Here is a 20,508-nt window from a genome sequence, read left to right on the forward strand (position 1 = left end):
GCTCCAATGCGGAGTTTTGGAGTCACCTGGGTAAGTCACATGTCCATGCATGACTCAGTTTTTACAGGCAGCAGCCATTGCCCACATGGTATCTTGAATGTCTCCAAGAAGACTTCTTATGTGGATTGGAGCCTTCCAACATCCATTGTTCATTAAGTGTCCAATCAAGAAGCATTTAACTTGCAAATTCCTTTCTAAAGAAGCTGACCAAATGCCTTACTAAGGTTATTTAAAATCAGACAAGTATACAGCCAATATTCATAACTCCGAATACAACAATGACACATGCATACAAATAGGATGAACATATTTAGTAGATAGATGTGTTACATGACATATGTAGCATAAAACATATTCCAGTTATGTCATATATACATTCATAAGCATATTTCCATAAAGCCTTATGGGGGGCACCGTCACAGCCACCAATACAGGCTTGGAACTTTGTCACATTATCTACCCCTTTCCTAATGATTCCCAACATTCTGTTAGTTTTTTTGACTCATGACAGATTGAGTGGATGTTTTCAGAAAGTATCCACAATTTCTCCAAGATCACTTTCTTGAGTGCAATAGCTAATTTAGACCCCATAGTTTTATACGTATCGTTGGGATTATTTTTTCCAATGTGAATTACTTTACATTTATCAACATTGAATTTCATCTGCTATTTTGCTGCCCCCAACCCAGTTTTGTGAGATTCCTTTATACCTCTTCTCAGTCTACTTTGAACTTACCTATCTTGAGTAGTTTTCATAGAATCATAGAATAGCAGGGTTGGAAGGGACTTCAGGAGGCCATCTAGTCCAACCCCCTGCTCAAAGCAGGACCAATTCCCAACTAAATCATCCCAGCCAGGGCTTTGTCAAGCCTGACCTAAAAGCCTCTAAGGAAGGAGATTCCACCACCTCCCTAGGTAACCCATTCTAGTGTTTCACCACCCTCCTAGTGAAAACGTTTTTCCTAATATCCAACCTAAACCTCCCCAACTGCAACTTGAGACCATTACTGCTTGTTCTGTCATCTGTTACCACTGAGAACAGTCTAGATCCATTCTCTTTGGAACCCCCTTTCAGGTAGTTGAAAGCAGCTATCAAATCCCCCCTCATTCTTCTCTTCTGCAGACTAAATAATCCCAGTTCCCTCAGCCTCTCCTCATAAATCCTGTGCTCCAGCCCCCTAATCATTTTTTGAATCATCTGAAGATTTTGCCACCTCACATATTACTTCTTTTTCCAGATAATTTATGAATATGTTGAACTGTACTGGTCCCAGTACAGACCCCTGGGGGATACCACTATTTACATCTCTCCATTCTGAAAACTGACCATTTATTCCTACCCTTTCTTTCCTATCTTTTAACCTGTTACTGATCCATGAGAGGACCTTACCTCTTATCCCATGATAAGCTTACTTTGCTTAAGAGACTTTGGTGAGGGACCTTGTTAAAGGCTCTATGAAAATCTAAGTACACTATATCCACTGGATCACCCTTGTCCACATGCTTGTTGACCTCCTCAAAGAATTCTTGTAGATTGGCGATGCATGATTTACCTTTACAAAAACCATGTTCACTCTTCCCCAACAAATCACATTCATCAATGTCTCTGATGGGCAAGTCATGCCTGACCAACCTGATTGCCTTCTATGATGCGATAACTGGTTTTTTAATGCCTGGCTTGACAAAGCCTTCACTGGGATGATTTAGTTGGTGTTGGTCCTGCTTTGAGCAGGGGATTGGACTAGATGACTTCCTGAGTCTCTTCCAACCCTAATATTCTATGATTCTATGATAATTCTGTTCTTTACTATAGTTTCTACCAATTTGCCTGGTACTGCAGTTAGGCTTACCAGGCTGTAGTCGCTGAGATTTCCTCTGGAGACTTTTTTGAAAATTGGTGTCACATTAGCTATCCTCCAGTCATTTGGTACAGAAGCTGATTCAAATGATAGGTTACAGACTACAGTTAGTAGTTCTGCAATTTCACATTTAAGTTCTTATTACTGTTTAGTTTATCAATTTGTTCCCAAACCTCCTCTAATAATACCTCAATCTGGGACAGTTCCTCAGATTTGTCACCTAAAAAGAATGGCTCAGTTTGGGGAATCTCCCTCACCTCCTCAGCCATGAAGACTGATGCAAAGAATTCATTTAGTTTTGCTGCAATGGTCTTATCCCCCTTGAGTGCTCCTTTAGCATCTCCATTGTCCAGTGGCCCTACTGGTTGTTTAGCAGGCTTCCAGTTTCTGATGTACTGAAAAAATATGTTACTTTTTCAGTCTTTGGCTAGCTGTTAGTCAGATTCTTTTATGGCCTTCCTAATTACATTTTTACACTTCACTTGCCAGAGTTTATGCTCCTTTATATTTTCCTCAAGAGGATTTAACTTCTACTTTTTAAAGGATGCCTTTTTGCCTCAAACTTATTCTTTTACTTTGTTGTTTAGCAACGATGACACTTTTTTGGTCCTCTTACTACGTTTTTAAATTTGAGGTATACATTTAATTTAAGCCTCTATTATGGTGCCTTTAAAAACTTTCCATGCAGATTGGAAAAATTTAGGAAAGCTCTGAAAAGAATGTGTGTTGTCAAACACATAATTTATGACAGATTTGCAGAAATTGAGGAGCAAATATAAAAGTTTGATGTGACTGTCAGGCATGTTTAGTATCTCTTCCTAGAGTATATTCAAAGTTGTGTGGTCTCATAGCAGTATGATAATGCTTAGAAGTGATAAAGCAATCATTATCATAGATATTAAAGAACTTTCTAAGTATCTTTATCTCCATTTTACACAAGAGCAACTGAGCTTATGTACAGAGCTCATTTTATAAATCTCAACTTACATTAAGAGAACGGTGGGTGGTAATATCATCAACTATTTCACAGTGGAGGGAAGAATGTCTCTACCCAGAATGCCTCTACCATCTGGCATCTTGACCCAGTCATTAGGATGGCAACCAACAGGGGGACACTGGAGTTAAAATGTTGACTCCTTTGAATGTTAGACTATAAACTGCAGTATTTGTTTTTATTTCCCCCAGATGAAACCTACTGCAAACAAACAACAGGGAAATGAAACGATCATCACAGAATTCATCCTCCTGGGATTCGGGACTCTCACTCAACTGCATATCCTTCTCTTCCTGCTGTTTCTAGCGATCTACATTGTGACCATGGTCGGGAACATCCTCATCATTGTGCTAGTTGTGGCTGAGCAGAACCTTCACACACCCATGTACTTCTTTCTGGGGAACTTGGCCTGCTTGGAGACCTGCTACACCTCCACCATCCTTCCCAGGATGCTGGTGAGTCTCCTGACTGGGGACAGAACCGTCTCTGTTAGAGGCTGCATCACACAATTTTATTTCTTTGGTTCTCTGGCCACCACGGAATGTTCTCTCTTATCTATGATGTCTTATGATCAGTACTTAGCGATATGCAAACCCCTGCATTATGCAGCCCTTATGAACAGCAGATCCTGTATCAAGCTAGTGGTTGGGTCTTGGATAGGTGGATTTATATCTATTGCCATCTTAATATTTATGATGTCCCAATTAACATTCTGTGGCCCCAATGAAGTTGACCATTTCTTTTGTGATTTAACCCCAATAATAAACCTGTCCTGCAGCAACACCCACATGCTGGAAGTTACTGCTTTAATAGATTCCTCCATATTCACATTGCCTCCATTTCTATTAACGCTGGCATCCTATGTTTGTATCATCTCTGCCATCCTGAGAATCCCTTCCACCACGGGGAGGCAAAAAGCCTTTTCCACTTTCTCCTCCCACCTCATTGTGGTAACAATTTTCTATGGGACTCTAGTCATTGTGTATTTGCTATCAGGCTCTGATACACTAAGGGACCTAAACAAACTGTTCTCTGTCTTCTATGGAGTCCTGACCCCACTGGTCAACCCCCTCATATAGAGCCTGAGAAACAAGGAGGTAAAGGAAGCCTTGAGGAAAGCTGCCCTTAAAGTGGGGTGTTGCTGCTGCAATGCTAAAGCTGCTGAGTGCTACTGTGTCTGGAGCTCTGACCTCAGCTACACTAACAGGGAATGCAGCTTATCAGACCTTGATGTTCTTCATAAAGAAAGACCACAGGCTCAGTTCATTGGTGAAGTTACTCAACCAGGTTTATTTTCGATGAGGCACAGTCCTAGTTCCCCGGCTCAATGGTTACATGTACACTACTAACGTATGCTCATGACACTGGTACTGGCTCAATAAAGATGCCAGGATCCTGTCCCTTAGGCCAGCACAAAGTGGCTCTTCCTGTGACTTCTCCTTTTATACATTGATATGTAAGCTGAGTCAGGATGAGCTCTACCCTGACATCTCTTGGTGAATTATGACGAGTGTGGAAAAGAACTCCAGGGGCTGATCTTGTTTGCATAGGCACACCCACCCGCCTGGCATGAAACAACAGCAACTGAAAGTGGTTACTTTGGCTGGTGTGGGATCCCCAGTTTCTCTGTTATTGGGGCAGGGAGAATAAAGTTTTGTTACCTTGATTCTGTAAATCAAGGCCAGTGGAAATGTTGTATGACAGAAGGACTGAGTGAGTCCTTCACCATTGCCTAAGTAGCACTTGCTTGACAAGGGGCATGGGTTACAAAACACAGTGAATAGAGAGAGGATGGGGACAGGTATTTGTACCTGATGGTATGGGCCCCCCTTCTGAGGGCTTGAAACACTGATTGTACCACCTCCTCTCTCCACTGTTGAATGTCAGAGCTAACTTTGATTCCATTAGGAGTCTAGTTACAGGCTGCTGAGCTGAATTCACCTTGGGCCAATGGTGCACCAGCACTGGGGCTCCCCTACTCTGAGTTGAAATCACAAAAGAGTTAAAGTTATTAAGTGCTGTGTTAACTAGTGGGGGCGCCTGAAGATATATTGCTAAGCAGCTGGTGAAGCAATTTGTGGGGACGACTGGAGGCGCAGCGAGCGGTGTGGAGCCTTGCGGGGATGGTTGGACCGGCCCAAGGAACGGCGAGCAGAGCTGTTTGCGGGGATGGCTGGAGCGGCTCACAGGTTGGAGAGTGGAGCAGCTCGTAGAGTGAAGCGGTTCGTGGGACGGCAGGAAGTGGACTGGCTCGTGGTGAAGGCTGCGGCTGAACCCCACGGAGAGATGGCCGGCTGGCCTCGGATCACGTAAGGTGCCCCTTAACACCCTGCGTGCCCCCCTTTTACTCTGGGGCTGCACTGACCAGGGACAGACACTTTGGGGGTTGTTGGACTTTGGGGACTCTGGGTGATTTTTAGGTTGCTGGATTCAAGAACCAAAGGGAAAGGACACAGCCCAATTTGCTGGGGTGGGTTTTTGCTCATGGTTTGTGTTATGAATCCTGTTTGTGGTGTTTTTCCAATTTAATGCTGATGTCGTTTACCTCATGTTATTAAACATTTTCTGCTACACTCAGATTCCATGCTTGCGAGAGGGGAAGTATTGCCTCTTAGAGGCACCCAGGGGGTGGTATGTAATTGTCCCAGGCCACTAGGTGGGGGCTCAAGCCAGTTTTGCATTGCGTTATTAAAACGGAACCCCTAAATACAGAACCCGGCCCTTGTTGCTGCCAACTTAGATGGGCAGAAGGGTTACAGATACAAACAAGTTACTTGTTACACACCATACACTTTTTGTTACTATCCTGTACCTTGTAACTGCTAGCTCCAATGAAATATCCTCATCCATTATCCTGTCATTCTTTCTTTACCGTACGAGGGGTCAGTGTGTCTCTGTACCATCTTCTAGGAATGTGCTTACACAGTTACTTGAGAACTCTGGGTGTTCCTGTACCATTCTCTCAGGTCAGCAATGTGCTTACTTGATGGTTCAATGCAATTTGCCATGCCAGGCCTACTCTGGTTCACAGACTTTGGTTCACACTGTGAGTTATACCAATGGCTCCAGCAAGGCCTACATGTGGCAATCAGAACTGGACACAGTACTTCAGCTGAATCCTCACCAGTGCAGAGTACAGCAGCCATACAACATTCCTGTTAATACACTCTATAGTGAGGCGGTGTGGTTCCCCGCCTCCCCGGAGAGAGACGAGTCCCTCCAGACACCAGAGTGGGCAGAGCCAGGAAGCTCTGAGCCCGCCCTCCCAAGGGTCAGGCATGGCACAGGAAGTATAAAGGCCCAACCCCAGAGCTCACTGAGAGAGCAGCCACCAGGGAAGCCAGACACCTCCGGCCTAGCTCACGCTTGGGAAACCCCAGCGGCCTGCGGTAAACCTGAGGACTGGCCTGACCTTCCTCGTGCCAGCTACCTAGAGGAGCTGCCGAGCCTGCCCCGTGCCAGCCCCCCGGAGGAGTTGCCAAGCCTACCCCTCACCAGCTATCCTGAGGAACCCATGGTGCTGGACCCCCCTGAGGACTCCACCCTGACCCAGGTACCTCAAGAGGGGCAGTCTGGAAGTAGCCCAGGGGCAGCCGATCCTAGTCTGGCTGCAGCACTGCCACAGCCCATGTCAGTGTGTTGCGGTCAGGATCCCCAGTGACACAGCAGCGGGTCATCTACTGCTCCTAGTGCCCCGGGCTGGGACACAGTGGAGTGGGAGGGCCTGTTTCCCCCCTGCCACCCAACTCGTGGGTGGCTGTCTCCCCCTCTCCCAGGCCCTTCGGAGCCAAGGGCCTGGGCTTACAGTTATATACTGTTGTTGCTCAGCCCCTGCCTGAGGACCTGAGTGCCTGATTCACCATTGCCCCGCCCTGACCTAGGGTCTGGGCTCGCTGTGTTTATTTCTACCCTCACAAAGTAGGAAGGAGGAAGGAGGAAGAGGAAGACTCCCGCTGCCGGACTAATTCCCCGCAAGACCCCTTCCCAAATTTAGTGAGGCGGTGTGGTTCCCCGCCGCCCCAGAGATTGCCGAGCCCCAGCTAGCCTCTCTACACACCCCCACATTATATGAGCCTTTTCTTCAACTGCATCACATTGTTGGCTCATATTCGATGTTTGATCCACTATGACTCCCAGTTACTGCAGGACTCTACCTAGTCAGTTGCTCCCTGTTTTGTTATTGCTGTTCATTTGATTTTTCCTTCCAAAATGAAACACTTTGCACTTATCACTGAACTTCATCTGGTACGTTGCACACGAATTCTCCAATTTTGTCACATTTGTTTGGAATTCTAATCCTGTCCTCCCAAGGGCTGGCAACCCTCTTCAGTTTGGTGTCATCTGAAAATTTTATAACCTTACACATATAAGACAGAAGTACATATGGAGTACATAGATACTAGCTAGCCCTGCCAAAAATATTGAACCCCGAATCACCTCAGGCCTTTACCACTTGATCTAAAGGAATATCATCTTTTCATGTGAATTAGTGGCAGGCGGCTATATTTGCTTGGTGCTGATACTAGAGAGAAACAGGATCTTGTGCACATAAACGGTGCATACCGGTCTGTCGCATCTTACGCACATTTAACATGCACAAATTCAGCTTTATGCAGTTGGCAAAAACAAAACAAAAACAAAAAGAGAAAAATAACAATTTAAATTCTGTTCCTGTAGTGCTGGCAATTCTGCCCGCCATTACACTCAATGTAATTTTGACTATACGCGGGTTTCGCTTTACACGCTAACCGCGGAATGTAACCCCAGCGTAAAATGAGACAGACCTGTATTTACATTAGGGTATCACTTTTACCAAATGGTCATCTTACTGATATGTCTAGAAGGAGAGACTGGAGCCAGCATGGTTGCAGCATGCATGGCATTTCCAATTGTACTCAGCTATGGGAAAAGTTTCTAGAGCTGAGTGATAACAAATCTGTGCTATAAAACTATTTACATTAAGTGTGGGGATATGGCTTAGGACAGGGATCAAAATACAATTGTCTGTGAATCCTAATTCTGCATTGTGACTCACATCAGTAGCTCACTAACCAATGGAATTTTGCCTGAGTAAGAATTCACTAAGTCTCCCAACGTTAGGCATTGACTTTTAGAGGGATTTGGTGATTGTCATCCATGGTTGCCATGGGGAGCACATATTGAAGAGGCTCTTTCCAGGCATGGCAGAATTGAGGCAGATTAATGCCTGGCTGGTAAAGATGAGCAATCCCTATTATTGAGTGTGGTACGTGAGAATGGACAGGGGTTGCTGAGGAAACAGAACAGCTCCTCCCAGATCCCACCCAGGGGGCCCTGTTCTTCCTGACTGCCACAGTGCACAACACTGAACTAGTCACAGTTTGTAGGGGGAAACCTGGATCCCAGGAAGGGCTGAGAGGTGGAGGGAATAGAAAAGAATCATCTCCCTTCCCTTCAGGGAAGATCCTGAAATGCTAAAGAAAAGAAGTAACAGATAATAATGGTCTAACTCCCTTAAAGATACTAGAGACAGGGCAGGAATGCATTTGCTCCCAACTCTGAAATGAATGTAGTAGAGGGTCACCTATAGCCATGCTCAGCATGCTGGCTACTGTTTAATAGTTTATGGTGTCTCATCAGGACACTACAGCAACATGACACCCTCCCCACGGGCTCAGTCACTGCAAAGCAACATCTAGGGACCTATGATCATTCTGTGCTTTTCTGCAGCTTTCTCTGATGACCAAGTGACCCCCCCTTCAGCTTTTCCAGCACTTGCAGATTGAAACAGTCCATTCTATAACCCACCCCTATATCAGATGTAGCAGAAACTTTGCATCATTCACAGCTGACCTCTGTCACCATTTGTAACTAAAGAATGGCTCTGGTTGCCTGGCGACATCACAGCAGAAACTCTTTGGTGAGAATTCCCATGTGGTCACCAGAGCAGATATAGGTGGTTGCAATTCAGCACATGGGGAATGGTGCTGAGAATATGATAAATGTGCAAATGCTCTAGGCAAGAATTTGTATAGGGTCATTACAAAATTGAAGGGGAAGAAGAAGACACCTCTCTTTTGGTGTCATTCTCCTCTCACTTATCGCAGTTTTACAGCTGTGCATCTCTTTTGACTTCAGGGCAAGTTTACACTGGGGTAAGTGAGAGGGCAATTGTTTCCTTTAAACTCCTTTAAACATCTAATCCGTCCTTATTTTAATGTTAACTCAGTAATTGTAATGTAGTCTTAAGTGTGTACATTTCTTATTTATTTGTTTGTTTGTATTTTTCTTTTCCCAAAAAATGAAGTGGAGAACAAAATACCCTGCCCAAAATAAAATAAAGCAGAAGAACAGAAAGGTAAAAATAAATGAGAGAGGAGGGGAAAGAAGGGGTGAAGAATGTGCAGAGAGGGGAAAGGAGAATGACATTTTGTGTTCCATTCAGTAGGGATTAATCAAAGGGTTTTTTTTTTTAAGTTAGAGCTAATTTAATCAAATTTGTCTGAGGTCCCTCTTCTCTGAAACTTTACATACACTTTAGCTGCCAGGTCAGCAAAGTCACTGTGCCAAGCAAGCTTCTGTCCCTGGAGACAATCTGCTTTCTTCTTCACTAGTAGCTGGAAGCCTGTACTGTTCCATGAGTGTAGCTCATAAAGTCATGTGTGTTAGAAAATCCAAAAGTGGCTGAGAAGTTAAAAACTGGACACTAACCAACAGAGAAGCACAGTGATAAATGAACCTGGTGATATTCTAAACAAAAAGAGCTCTTAACATTATTGTACCTATTTCCATCACTTCATGCTGACTCAACTGACATTCTAGTCTTTGGAGATTGGGGTTCTTGTGTGTGCTGGTTGAGTGAATTTGTCAGCCTTCTTGATGTCATCTGTTATTACCTTTCCAACCCTGTTAAATAGAGGACCTACACTTTCCTTTGTCTTTCTCTTGCTCCTAATGTACTTTTAATTCCTCTTTTTATTGCCTTTGATGTCCCTTTGTAATTGTAACTCATTTTGTGCCTTAGCCTTACTAATTCTCTCTCTGTATGCCTGTGATAGTCCTTTGTACTCCTCCATAACAATTTGTCCATGTTTTCACCTTTTGGAGGATTCCTTTTTGATTTTCAGGCCTAGAAACTTCAGACTGACACACGGAATGACAATCCTAGAATCTTATTACATAGATTGTAATTTCAACTGAGTCAGTCCTGGACAATATTTGGAATTTCAACCTAACTGCCTTATTTTTTCCACTGAACATCTTCTTCTATGGCAATTAGATGAATAAATCCCATCAAAACATCTTTAACTGTTTCAAAATCTAAGCCCTTTCCTTCTGGAGTAAGTCAACATTCCAGGCAGGCTTAATCTCCTTCTGGGTGGGCACGTACCCTGCATTCCATGTTCCCACTGTGTGTGAGAGATACTCCTGCACCCAATGGAAAATTGCAGGGTTATCCTGACTACAACACACACACCTAATACGTTTGTGTGTGAAACTATTCCCAAGTGTTTATTACCAATTTAAATGTTGGGTTCCAGCTGTGTGTTTTGATAGTGTAGGAGCTGGAAACATAAATAGGAGTTATGCATTTATTTATTTAGCGTGTGCATTAATTATGTGCCAGACTATCTCTGCAGTTATGTTGAATAAATGAACAACTTCTTTCCATATTTCCACATAGGTTAGGTCACTAGCTCATATTTCCAAATTCTCATCCTATCTGTGCTTTGCAGCAGCATCAATGGGGTTACAAAAAAGGTGACAGGTTTCAGAGTGGTAGCTGTGTTAGTCTGTATCAGCAGAAAGAATGAGGAGTATTTGTGGCACCTTAGAGACTAACTGGGCTAAAGCCCCCTTCATCAGATGCATGTAGTGGAAAATACAGTAGGAATATATATATATATATATATATACATGTACATGGCAGAGGGGCATTGCTGGCCAAACCGGACAGTCTGTATGCAAAAGAATAAATGGACACAAATCAGACGTCAAGAATTATAACATTCAAAAACCAGGAGGAGAACACTTCAACCTCCCTGGACACTCAATTACAGACCTAAAAGTAGCAATTATTCAACAAAAAAACTTCAAAAACAGACTCTAATGAGAAACAGCAGAACTGGAATTAATCTGCAAACTGGACACCATTAAATTAGGCTTGAATAAAGACTGGGATTGGATGAGTCATTACACTACCTAAAAACTATTTCCCCCTACTAATTTTCCCCTTACTGTTACTCACACCTTCTTGTCAACTGTTTGAAATGGGCCATCCTGATTATCACTACAAACATTTTTTTTCCTCCTGCTGATAATAGCTCATCTTTAATTGATTGGTCTCATTAAGAGTTGGTATGGCAAGCTCCATTTTTTCATGTTCTCTGTGTATATATACATACATACATACATATATATATGTATGTATCTTCCTACTGTATTTTCCACTACATGCATCTGATGAAGGGGGCTTTAGCCCACCAAAACTTATGCTCAAATAAATTTGTTTAAAAAAAGTGAGGTTCAAATAATAAAAACAGTGAAAACAGGATTGTTAGCTGAAAAACTCTAAGGGCCACCAGAAGCCTTGTGACATTAGAAACAGAAGACTCTCTGAATGGTCTGTTCCATTCTTTGGATTACTAAATATTCCTGTGGTTTTCTTTAGTGGAGCAGTTTCAAGTTCCAGTCAAGGGGAAAACTTAGGTGCAAGCGTAACTTCCTGGTCCCATTCCCGGCTCCGAATGGACATTGGACCATTGTGATTGGATCCAACCTCTGAATCCCATGTGCTACTGAGTTCCCTGGATCCAGGTAGTGACTGTGCACTGTTCCTAGATGTGGGTCTCTCAGCACTCCCCTTGTTTCACCAGGGGTGAGCCATTCAGTGTTGATGGCCCTTGATGGTGTTGTCACTGCTTTCCAGGGATATATTACCCAGAACCTGTTATATGTTTCCTTCTACAAAAGAGATGATCCCATCCAGAGAGATGGTTGCAAATAGAAATAGCAATCATCAAACCAACTGGAATTAACAACTGGACAAAGACATATTCCCCAAATCTTATCCAAGCAGACATTGGCAGAACTCCTTAATCAAGCTGTACAGATTATGCTCTGTGTCATGTTTAAAATATCCAAAGGGCGTATCCACAAGATAAGGTGCATGAATACATTTCAAAATCTGGCTCTGAGGCATTTCTTGAAAATTTTACCAGTAAATTTTAGGTGCTGAGTGGCTGTCAGAAAGAATGGTGAATATCCTTGCAGAGAAATGAACATACTGTGTGATTCCCTTTAAGAGAGATTTCAGAGATATATCAGTAAAATGAGGGGAGGGGGAAGAAAATGTATAAAAATAAATGTGTTGTTAAACACAGAGTTGATGCCATATCTACAGAAACTAAGGTGAAAATAGATTAGTTTGATGTGACTCTGAGTTATGTTTAATTTCGCTTCTTAAGTTTATTCAAAGATATGCAAGGTCTCATAGCAGTATGATAACATATCACTATTATATTGCAATAATTATCATAGCTATTAAAGAACTTTGTAAACTGTCTTAAGTATCAAGTCAATTTTACACAAGAGCAACTGAGCATTTGTAGAGCTGTAGTTTCACAAATCTCAAATAACATTCAGAAAAGGTAAGTGGTACCATCCTCATCATCTATTTTATAGAGGAGGGCACAGGGGCCTGGAGGGGGGGAAGTGACAAGTCAAAGGACATGGAGTGGATGAGATAGCAATAAAACCGATGTCTTTGGGATCCAATTCCAGTGTCCACTCTATTGGAATCTGCTGGACTCTGCGGTGTAAATATGGGTAAAAGAAGTATGAGCCCAGCATTTGGATATGAATGGTATTTTGATTTGAAGCCAAGTGAGTGGCATTTAATTCCCTTAATCTCCACTGGTAATCTCAGACATTGTGGTTAAAGTAATACACAGGAATGTTCAGTAGGCAGAAGGGAAGATGTTCTGCCATAGAGATACCAGACAATAGGAACTATTCAAATGTGATTTAATGTGGGCACTTTCAAAAATTTTACTGAGAATGCCTCTGCCATCTGGAGTCTTGACTCAGCCATTTACATTGTAACTAGCAGTGGGAAGCCAGAATTAAAAGGTTGAGTGTATTGAAATGGAAGTTACAATATAAATTGGATTTTTTAATATATTTTCCTTAGATGAATCTTATGGAAAGGAAACAACAGGGAAATGAAACATCCATCACAGAATTTATCCTCCTTGGATTCGGGAATGTCCCTCAGCTGCAGATCTTTCTCTTCCTGCTGTTTCTAGTGATCTACATTGTGACCACGACCGGGAATATCCTCATCTTTGCACTAGTTGTGGCTTATCAGCAACTTCACACCCCCATGTACTTCTTCCTTGGGAACTTGTCCTGCTTGGAGACCTGCTACAGCTCCACCATCCTGCCCAAGATGCTGACCAGTCTCCTGACTGGGGACAGAACCATTTCTGTTAGTGAGTGCATCACACAGTTATATTTCTTTGGTTCTCTGTTAACCACTGAATGTTCTCTTTTATCTGTGATGGCCTATGATCGGTATTTGGCAATATTGAAACCGCTACATTATGCAGTCCTTTTGAATGACAGGTTCTGCCTCCAGCTAGTGGCCTGGTCTTGGATCAGTGGATTTATGTCTGTTGCCATCATAATATTTATGATGTCACAATTAAGATTCTGTGGCCCCAGTGAAGTTGATCATTTCTTTTGTGATTTTAGCCCAATAATAAAACTGTCCTGCAGCGACACCCACATGCTGGAAGTTACTGCTTTCATACATTCCTCCATATTCACATTGCCTCCATTTCTATTAACAGTGGCATCCTATGTTTGTATCATCTCCGCCATCCTGAGAATCCCTTCCACCACCGGGAGGCAAAAAGCCTTTTCCACTTGCTCCTCCCATCTCATCGTGGTGACAATTTTCTATGGGACGCTAGTCATTGTGTATCTGCTATCAGGCTCTGAGGCATTGAGGGACCTGAACAAAGTGCTCTCTGTTGTCTATGGAGCCCTAACCCCGTTGGTCAATCCCCTCATATACAGCCTGAAAAACAAGGAGGTTAAGGAAGCCTTGAGGAAAACTGTCCTTAGATTTTTTGTCTTTTACAAGAACACAGATATTTCAAGATAAGACATATATGTAATGGGGCAATCACTGGGATATGATCTGGCAAAGTTGCACTCCTCTGAGTAGCCCTAACTTATCTTAGGGTGCCTGTTAAACTCCAGACTACCTCTGGCCCTGTGACACATTTTGGAGGGAAATACCTAAGACTTGCACTGCCCCCCCCCCCAGCACTTTAACATGTGAAGAATACAGTGCATTGGCCCCCACACTTGCAGTACGTATTCTATGAGTATGGAAGAATTTTCCAAGAACTTGCAAGCTAATCTCTTGGTTGGTTTATGAGAATAAAAGAGTGAAATACCTGCCCTTTCAGAAATGTAAAATGTGTTGCTTTTCTGTGCTTTATCCCGAGTGATCTTAAAACTGCCAAGAGGGAGACAGCAGCAAATCTCACCCCTCCTGAAGCTGCATGACCCAGCCTCAGAGCCACACAAGAAGGGGATTGGGGTGACACTGCACCCCATAGTCTTCATAGTGATATTATTATGACATGATTATCACATAATTATGATGTATTTAATGCAAGATAAGTCATGTGATGTGTCATTAGAAAAGTTATGATTTGCTGAATATGATTATCCTATTTGTATGCATGTATCATTTTTGAATCTGAAGTTATAAATACTGACTATGTATCTGTACTTCAACTGTAATTACACCTGAGTAATGCCAACTAGACAAGATGCTTTCAGTCTAGACAGTGGTTGGGGAAGGGTCTATTCAGGGAATGGCCCATTAGTAAAAACAATAGGCCTTAGGAGAAGCTTATCCCTCACCTTGTGAGCCTTCCTGAGAATGCTACAGACAGCCTGTAAGTAATGGCTGCTATGAATCTTCAAGGATATGTGATTAGGCCACATGATGGTGGACTCCATCTTGAGATGCCAGTATTTTTCAAAAAAACGGTCTGGGAACCAAGCTTTGAAACAAAGGGCTCGTGCAATATGCTAAATCTATATAAAGCAGGGAATAACATCATCTGGGGTTCTTCACCCCCCCACACAAAAGAAAACACCTGGAAACACCTGAAGAACAAAGACTGAACTGGGGGAAGTGCTGGACCCAGGCTAAAGGGATTTCTAGCCTGTGTATGAAAGACCTGGGGATTCCAAGCTGTAAAGCAAGTGCAGCTTGTCCCTTAAGAATCTACAAGTCTGCCTGTACAATCAGTTAGTGTGAGAATCTGCTATTCATATCCAATCTATCTAGTATATTAAGCTTAGGTTGCATTTTTGTTTATTTGCTGGGTAATCTGCTTTGATTTGTTTGCTATCACTTATAATCACTTAAAATCTATCTTTTGTAGTTAATAAATTTATTTTATGTTTTAATCTAAACCGCTGAATTTGGAGTGAAGTACGTGGGAATTTTAGCTCAGAGATTGCATATTGGGGAGGGGGGGCCCGAACGCTATGAGCTTATGCTGTACAGTTCCCTGTGCAGCGCAAGCCAGTATAATTTTGGGTTTATGCTCCAGAGGGGGTGAATGCCTGGGGAGCTGAGAGTTACCTTGGGTTTAGCCTCTCTATTGTTAGTTCACATGCAGTGGCCGGTCAGAGAGCCTGCATGTAACTGCAGCTGGGGGTATCCCTACCTGTGTGTATGTTGGTGGAAGTGTAAGATCGGGAGCATGTCTGCAGCTTGTCACAGCAGCACAGTGTGAGAGGGAGCCCAGGATGGTGGGTCAGAGGGCTCGGTGGTTCCCCAGTTCCAGGTGGCACTCCAGGTGGAACCCGTCGCAATCTCCTCTAAGGACACCTCCTCAGATTTGTCACCTAAAAAGAATGGCTCAGGTTTGGGAATCTCCCCCACATCCTCTGCAATGTAGACCAAATAGGAGTAAAGAGGTTATTTTATCTCTATCTTTCGAACTAGAGCAACAGCTGCTGGAATTATGTGTCCAGTTTTGGTGCCCACAATTCAAGAAGAATGTTTATAAATTGGAGAGGACTCTGAGAAGAGCCATTAGAATGATTAAAGGATTAGAAAACATGACCCAAAGAGGTAAACCTATTAGCTTAACAAAGAGAAGGTTAAGAGGTGACTTAATTACCATCTATAAGTACGTACATGGGGAAAAATATTTCATAATGGGCTCTTCAGTCTAGCAGAGATAGTTAACACAATTCAATGGCTGGAAGTTGAAGCTAGACCAATTAAGATTGGACATAAGGCATACATTTTCAATGATGAGAGTAATTGACCATTGGAACAATTTACCAAGGGTCATGAAGGATTCTCCATCACTGACCATTTGTAATCAGGAGTGGATGTTTTTCTAAAAGATTTGGTCTAGTAATTATTTCAGGGAAGTTCTATGGCCCGTGTTATACAGGAGGTCACACTAGATAATTATAATGGCCCCTTCTGGCCTTAGAGTTGTAGTTCAGTCCTCATACTCCTCTGGGATCCCCAGCTGGACTACATCTCCCATGATCCACCATACCAAGGGAGTTCAATGATACACCACCTTCCCTCACCAAGAGGCGAGACCATGATGCATCATGGGGGATGTAGTCAGACCAGGGAGCCCAGTTTATAATGGTAGCATGAGGCACGTGAACTACAATTTCCATGAAGAACCACAGTGGCATTTCTGAATTGAAATATCTCTGTTTTCTATTTTTCATTGAAAAATCAAAATGTCCCCCCAAGGGAAAAGATCTAACTAGCTCTAACCAACGTGAATGGGAACACTTCTCTATATGAAAGGATAGTTGATTTTCCATACTCCATGCACCATTTCTCTTCCCCATCAGTTCTTTTCTTGCTTGGTATCATGAGTTTCATGCCCTTAGCTTTGGCCATGTCCTCTTTGCCAGTGTAAATGCTGAGTCACTACATTGTCCTCATGGCTGTTTACTGAGTTACCCCAGTGATGAGAATCTGGGGGTCCCAAATGCCAGACACTTAGAAGGTCACACTAGATTGTGATGGTCCCTTTTGGCCTTGAATTCTGAAAATCCATGAATATTTGACTCAGTCAATTTAAGGTACTGCAAAAACGCTTACAAGAAACCATGGCCTAGCATTATCACTGCTGTAACTCTGCATAAGTAGTTGGAGTTACTCCCAGGAGGAAGTTAGATCCTACATCTATTTTTGTGCCTTGCTCTGAACATGCAGGAGTAGCCAGGCAGGTAAGTGTCTGCTGTAAGCACACATCTCAGGATGGGACCTCAGAAACATTTACCCCAAGATCCTTTGAAGGCTATATGGCAACAATTATCTCCATGGGTGGATTTTGGAGGAGAAAAGACATCTATATTTGCATATATGTAGTATGGTTTGTGCCATTAAATTACTTCTGTTGGGGTTTGGTTCCTCCAATATTGGTCCAAGGCAGTATTTCACCCTTGGAATACAAGGGCATTTCTATGTTACCGTTATTTGGTTCTTAGCAACGGCTTGAAGCCAGAGGAGGAATAAGACTGTCACAAATGGGGAGGAAGATGTCTGTTTTAGCATGGTATGATTCCCTCAGACTCTAGAAGATACAGTATCTTGTTCTCCTCTGCAATAGATCTAGCTTTACTTTTCTGGCACAAACAAGACCTCCATGGATATTTAGATAACATACTGATGGCACCTCAGAAATGACAGCTAGCTAGATGTATGGAGCAAATTCAGAGATGCTGAATTCCCTCAGTTCTGCGCGTCTCTATGTATGTGACATTTGTGTCTGCTGAAGTTGGGGCTGCTAAGCAGTACTCAGGATTTCCTGATGAAGATATTGGGCCAGTTTCTGATCTCACTTACATCAGTGTAAACCCCAGACCTCTCTAGTGATTTCAGTGCAGTGATTCCAGATTTACGCTAGTGTCACTAAGAATGGAAGCCTGCTCTTTAACACTTACAGTTATGGCATGGCATATGAGAACCTCCTGGAGGCAGGCAATCTCAGATATTTACTAATTATAGTCTTCATATCTTTCATTCATTTTCTTACTCTGTATACTAGCTTCTCAATATTTCAATTCAATTATGAATTCTGCTACTATAATTGGCCCGAATCCTGCTGTCCATACTTTCATTTTGGGATACAGAGTTATTCCACCCTAACATTATTAAGCCTTCATCATTCTGATCCAGCTGGATCCTAAACACTACCTGGGCTGTTAGACTTTGTTTCTCCCTCTCCCTATGTTTGTTCTTTTTTATCCCCATCTCCCCCCACTCTCGTTTTTCTTCTTTTTTCTTTTGTTTAATGAAAGTTTGGCTTAGCCATCCAAGAGTGTATATTTTGCCACGAGCCTGTGAAAAAAAGAGAGGCAGCTAAAAGCAATAACTCTAAATGGCCTGATGCTGGTACAAGTTTACCAGATCTCAGAGTGGCTGATAAGACTGTGCTGTGCCTGAGCTTTTTCACCAGTGACATTTCCATAAAAGTCATCACCAGAGAAAGAAGCTGCATTTTCTATCTTTGCTGGAGGGAGTTTTCCCCTTGTGTGTGTTTGTCTTCTTTTGTCTTCTAGGAAATGGGATTGGACTTTAATGACAACAGCAACAATGATAGCTCCAGCCCATCTCAGCTAACTTAGTCTCTTTTCCCCAAAAAAGACAGTTACTATCATCTTTGATACCATCTAAAGGTCTCCCAGACAAAGAGGTGTGCCTATGACATAGCCCTCACAATCTTTGTAAAGCTTCTCCCTAAGGCAGTGATTAAGGAAAGCATAAACAGCAACACGTACAATAGACCACATGACTTTTTTATGCTCACGATGTGGCACTGGCTCTGTTAGTCCTATGGCAAGGGTACTCCTTAAATCCATATAGCAGTCATCCTTGCGTCCATGTCAACGATTTGTACCAGCATTGAGCAAAACCAAGATGGGCCCAATTTGTCTTTGCTGTCTGATGCAATGCTGTCCAGGCCCTCTGGGTCATCTAGAAAGGCATTGTTGAGTTTTCGAGAGATTTTCAGAAAAGAAACAACTGTAAGCCCATGCCTGTTTTTTTAGATTTACGCAATCCCAGCTAGGTTCCTACCCCATTACACCCCATCCTTAACCATCATTTCTTAATTGTTCATTTACCTGAGCAACATCTTTTCCGTTCACCTTGTTGTCTGATTGGTCAAATCTCCTCTCAGAGTGGGCCTATGGTGGTGAAACCCATTGCGATTGGTATAGGGCGATAGGAGAAGTTCTTGGAGGGGGTCACATGCCACCCCTTGCTTCCGGTCATGTGTCCATCTTGACCCCAGAAATAATGCCCCGGGGGCCAGTCTTAGGGTGATAGCTGGGAGGGGCCTGACAAGACATGGAGTGGGTCCACATTTGATTGATGGTAGGCACCTTATATTACTGTCCTTTCAGAAGACCTAATAGAATTTGGTGGTGTGGGGTGGAGTGTGGGATTTGGTCCAAAAAGACAGGAGATTCTGTGCTTTCTGATAATTATGCAATCTATATGTATGTACACATTACATTGAATGAGTTGATGAAGTAGACATTAGAGTCATTTCTGAGTGGACAAATGATAATGAGGCGGAAGGGAAGAATGTGGCAAGAAGGAGGAAGAGAAAGTACGAAGAAGAGACATCTTCTAGTGGCACATGAAACAAAAAAATTGTGCATTTTGTGGCAATTTTATTTTTGTTTCGGGCACTTAGATACTATGATGATACTTGGAGTACAAATGTCACACTTCAGAGAGAGAGAGAGAGAGAGGGAGATATCATATGAATAGGCTCACAAATGTTCTAAAGTTCAAATTACTTTGCCAGCCAGCTATTCTGGTAGATTTTGCTCAAATTTCTTCTTCTTTTTATGTTTTCAGTGTGCTCAAATTTTGCTGCAATAATACTGAGTCTTCCAGTAAGGTTTTTCTTCTGAAATATGAAATATTTTTTTTTCATTTAGGCTACTAATAATAGTTTTGACATTTACCAAATGTTTTACAATAAAAAAGAAAAGAAAAGATTATTGGTATAACCTGGCACGGTTTTATACAAGACAATGGACCAATATCTTCAGTTGGTATAAACTGATGTAACTCATTTGAATCAGTGACCTACAAAAATTTACATGAGCTGAGGGTCTAACCAACAAATTATAATTTTCTTACTAATTTGCAAACATTGGTAGAGATCCTAAAAAACACCTGAGAAATTTGAAAAAAAAAAACCTTTGAAAATCTCAGCAATTACATCTGATTTCCAGGTCCTTATTCAGGTTTATTCCTTGTTTAGTTACACAGATTCCTATTGAAGTTGATGGTGCAGTAATGAAGTTCTTATTCAGATTTTTGCTCAGTCCTTAATCATGCAAAGTTCTTGGTTGCAATTTTCTGCCTACCACCAAGATTTTCATAAGTCAATGATGGTTTTGAGTGCCTTGTTTTTTGTGTGTCCAACCTGAGATGTGATCAAGGTGCCTGATTTTCAGAAATTCCCAATCCTCTGGAAATCTGGACCCTTAAGGTGTTTCACGTTCATCATGAAAAACAGACCACCCAAAAATGTGGATTTTTCCACATCCTCTGTCACTAGGTTGCCTCCCTCA

General features: G+C 42.4%; 1 protein-coding gene and 1 pseudogene across 1 annotated transcript; both read left to right on the forward strand.

Annotated features, from left to right (window-relative positions):
- The first annotated feature begins 3,044 nt into the window (after nucleotides 1-3,044).
- On the forward strand, nucleotides 3,045-8,583 carry LOC113406685 (annotated as a pseudogene).
- Nucleotides 8,584-13,024: 4,441 nt separating this feature from the next.
- On the forward strand, nucleotides 13,025-14,002 carry LOC112104735 (olfactory receptor 1020-like). The gene has a single exon (XM_024197229.1). It carries the CDS (start codon nucleotides 13,025-13,027, stop codon nucleotides 14,000-14,002), a length of 978 nt encoding a protein of 325 aa, XP_024052997.1.
- The last annotated feature ends 6,506 nt before the right edge of the window (nucleotides 14,003-20,508 follow it).

The sequence above is a fragment of the Terrapene carolina genome, unplaced genomic scaffold (genome assembly GCF_002925995.2).
Source record: "Terrapene carolina triunguis isolate 2854851 unplaced genomic scaffold, T_m_triunguis-2.0 Scaffold119, whole genome shotgun sequence".
Lineage (NCBI taxonomy): Eukaryota > Metazoa > Chordata > Testudines > Emydidae > Terrapene > Terrapene triunguis.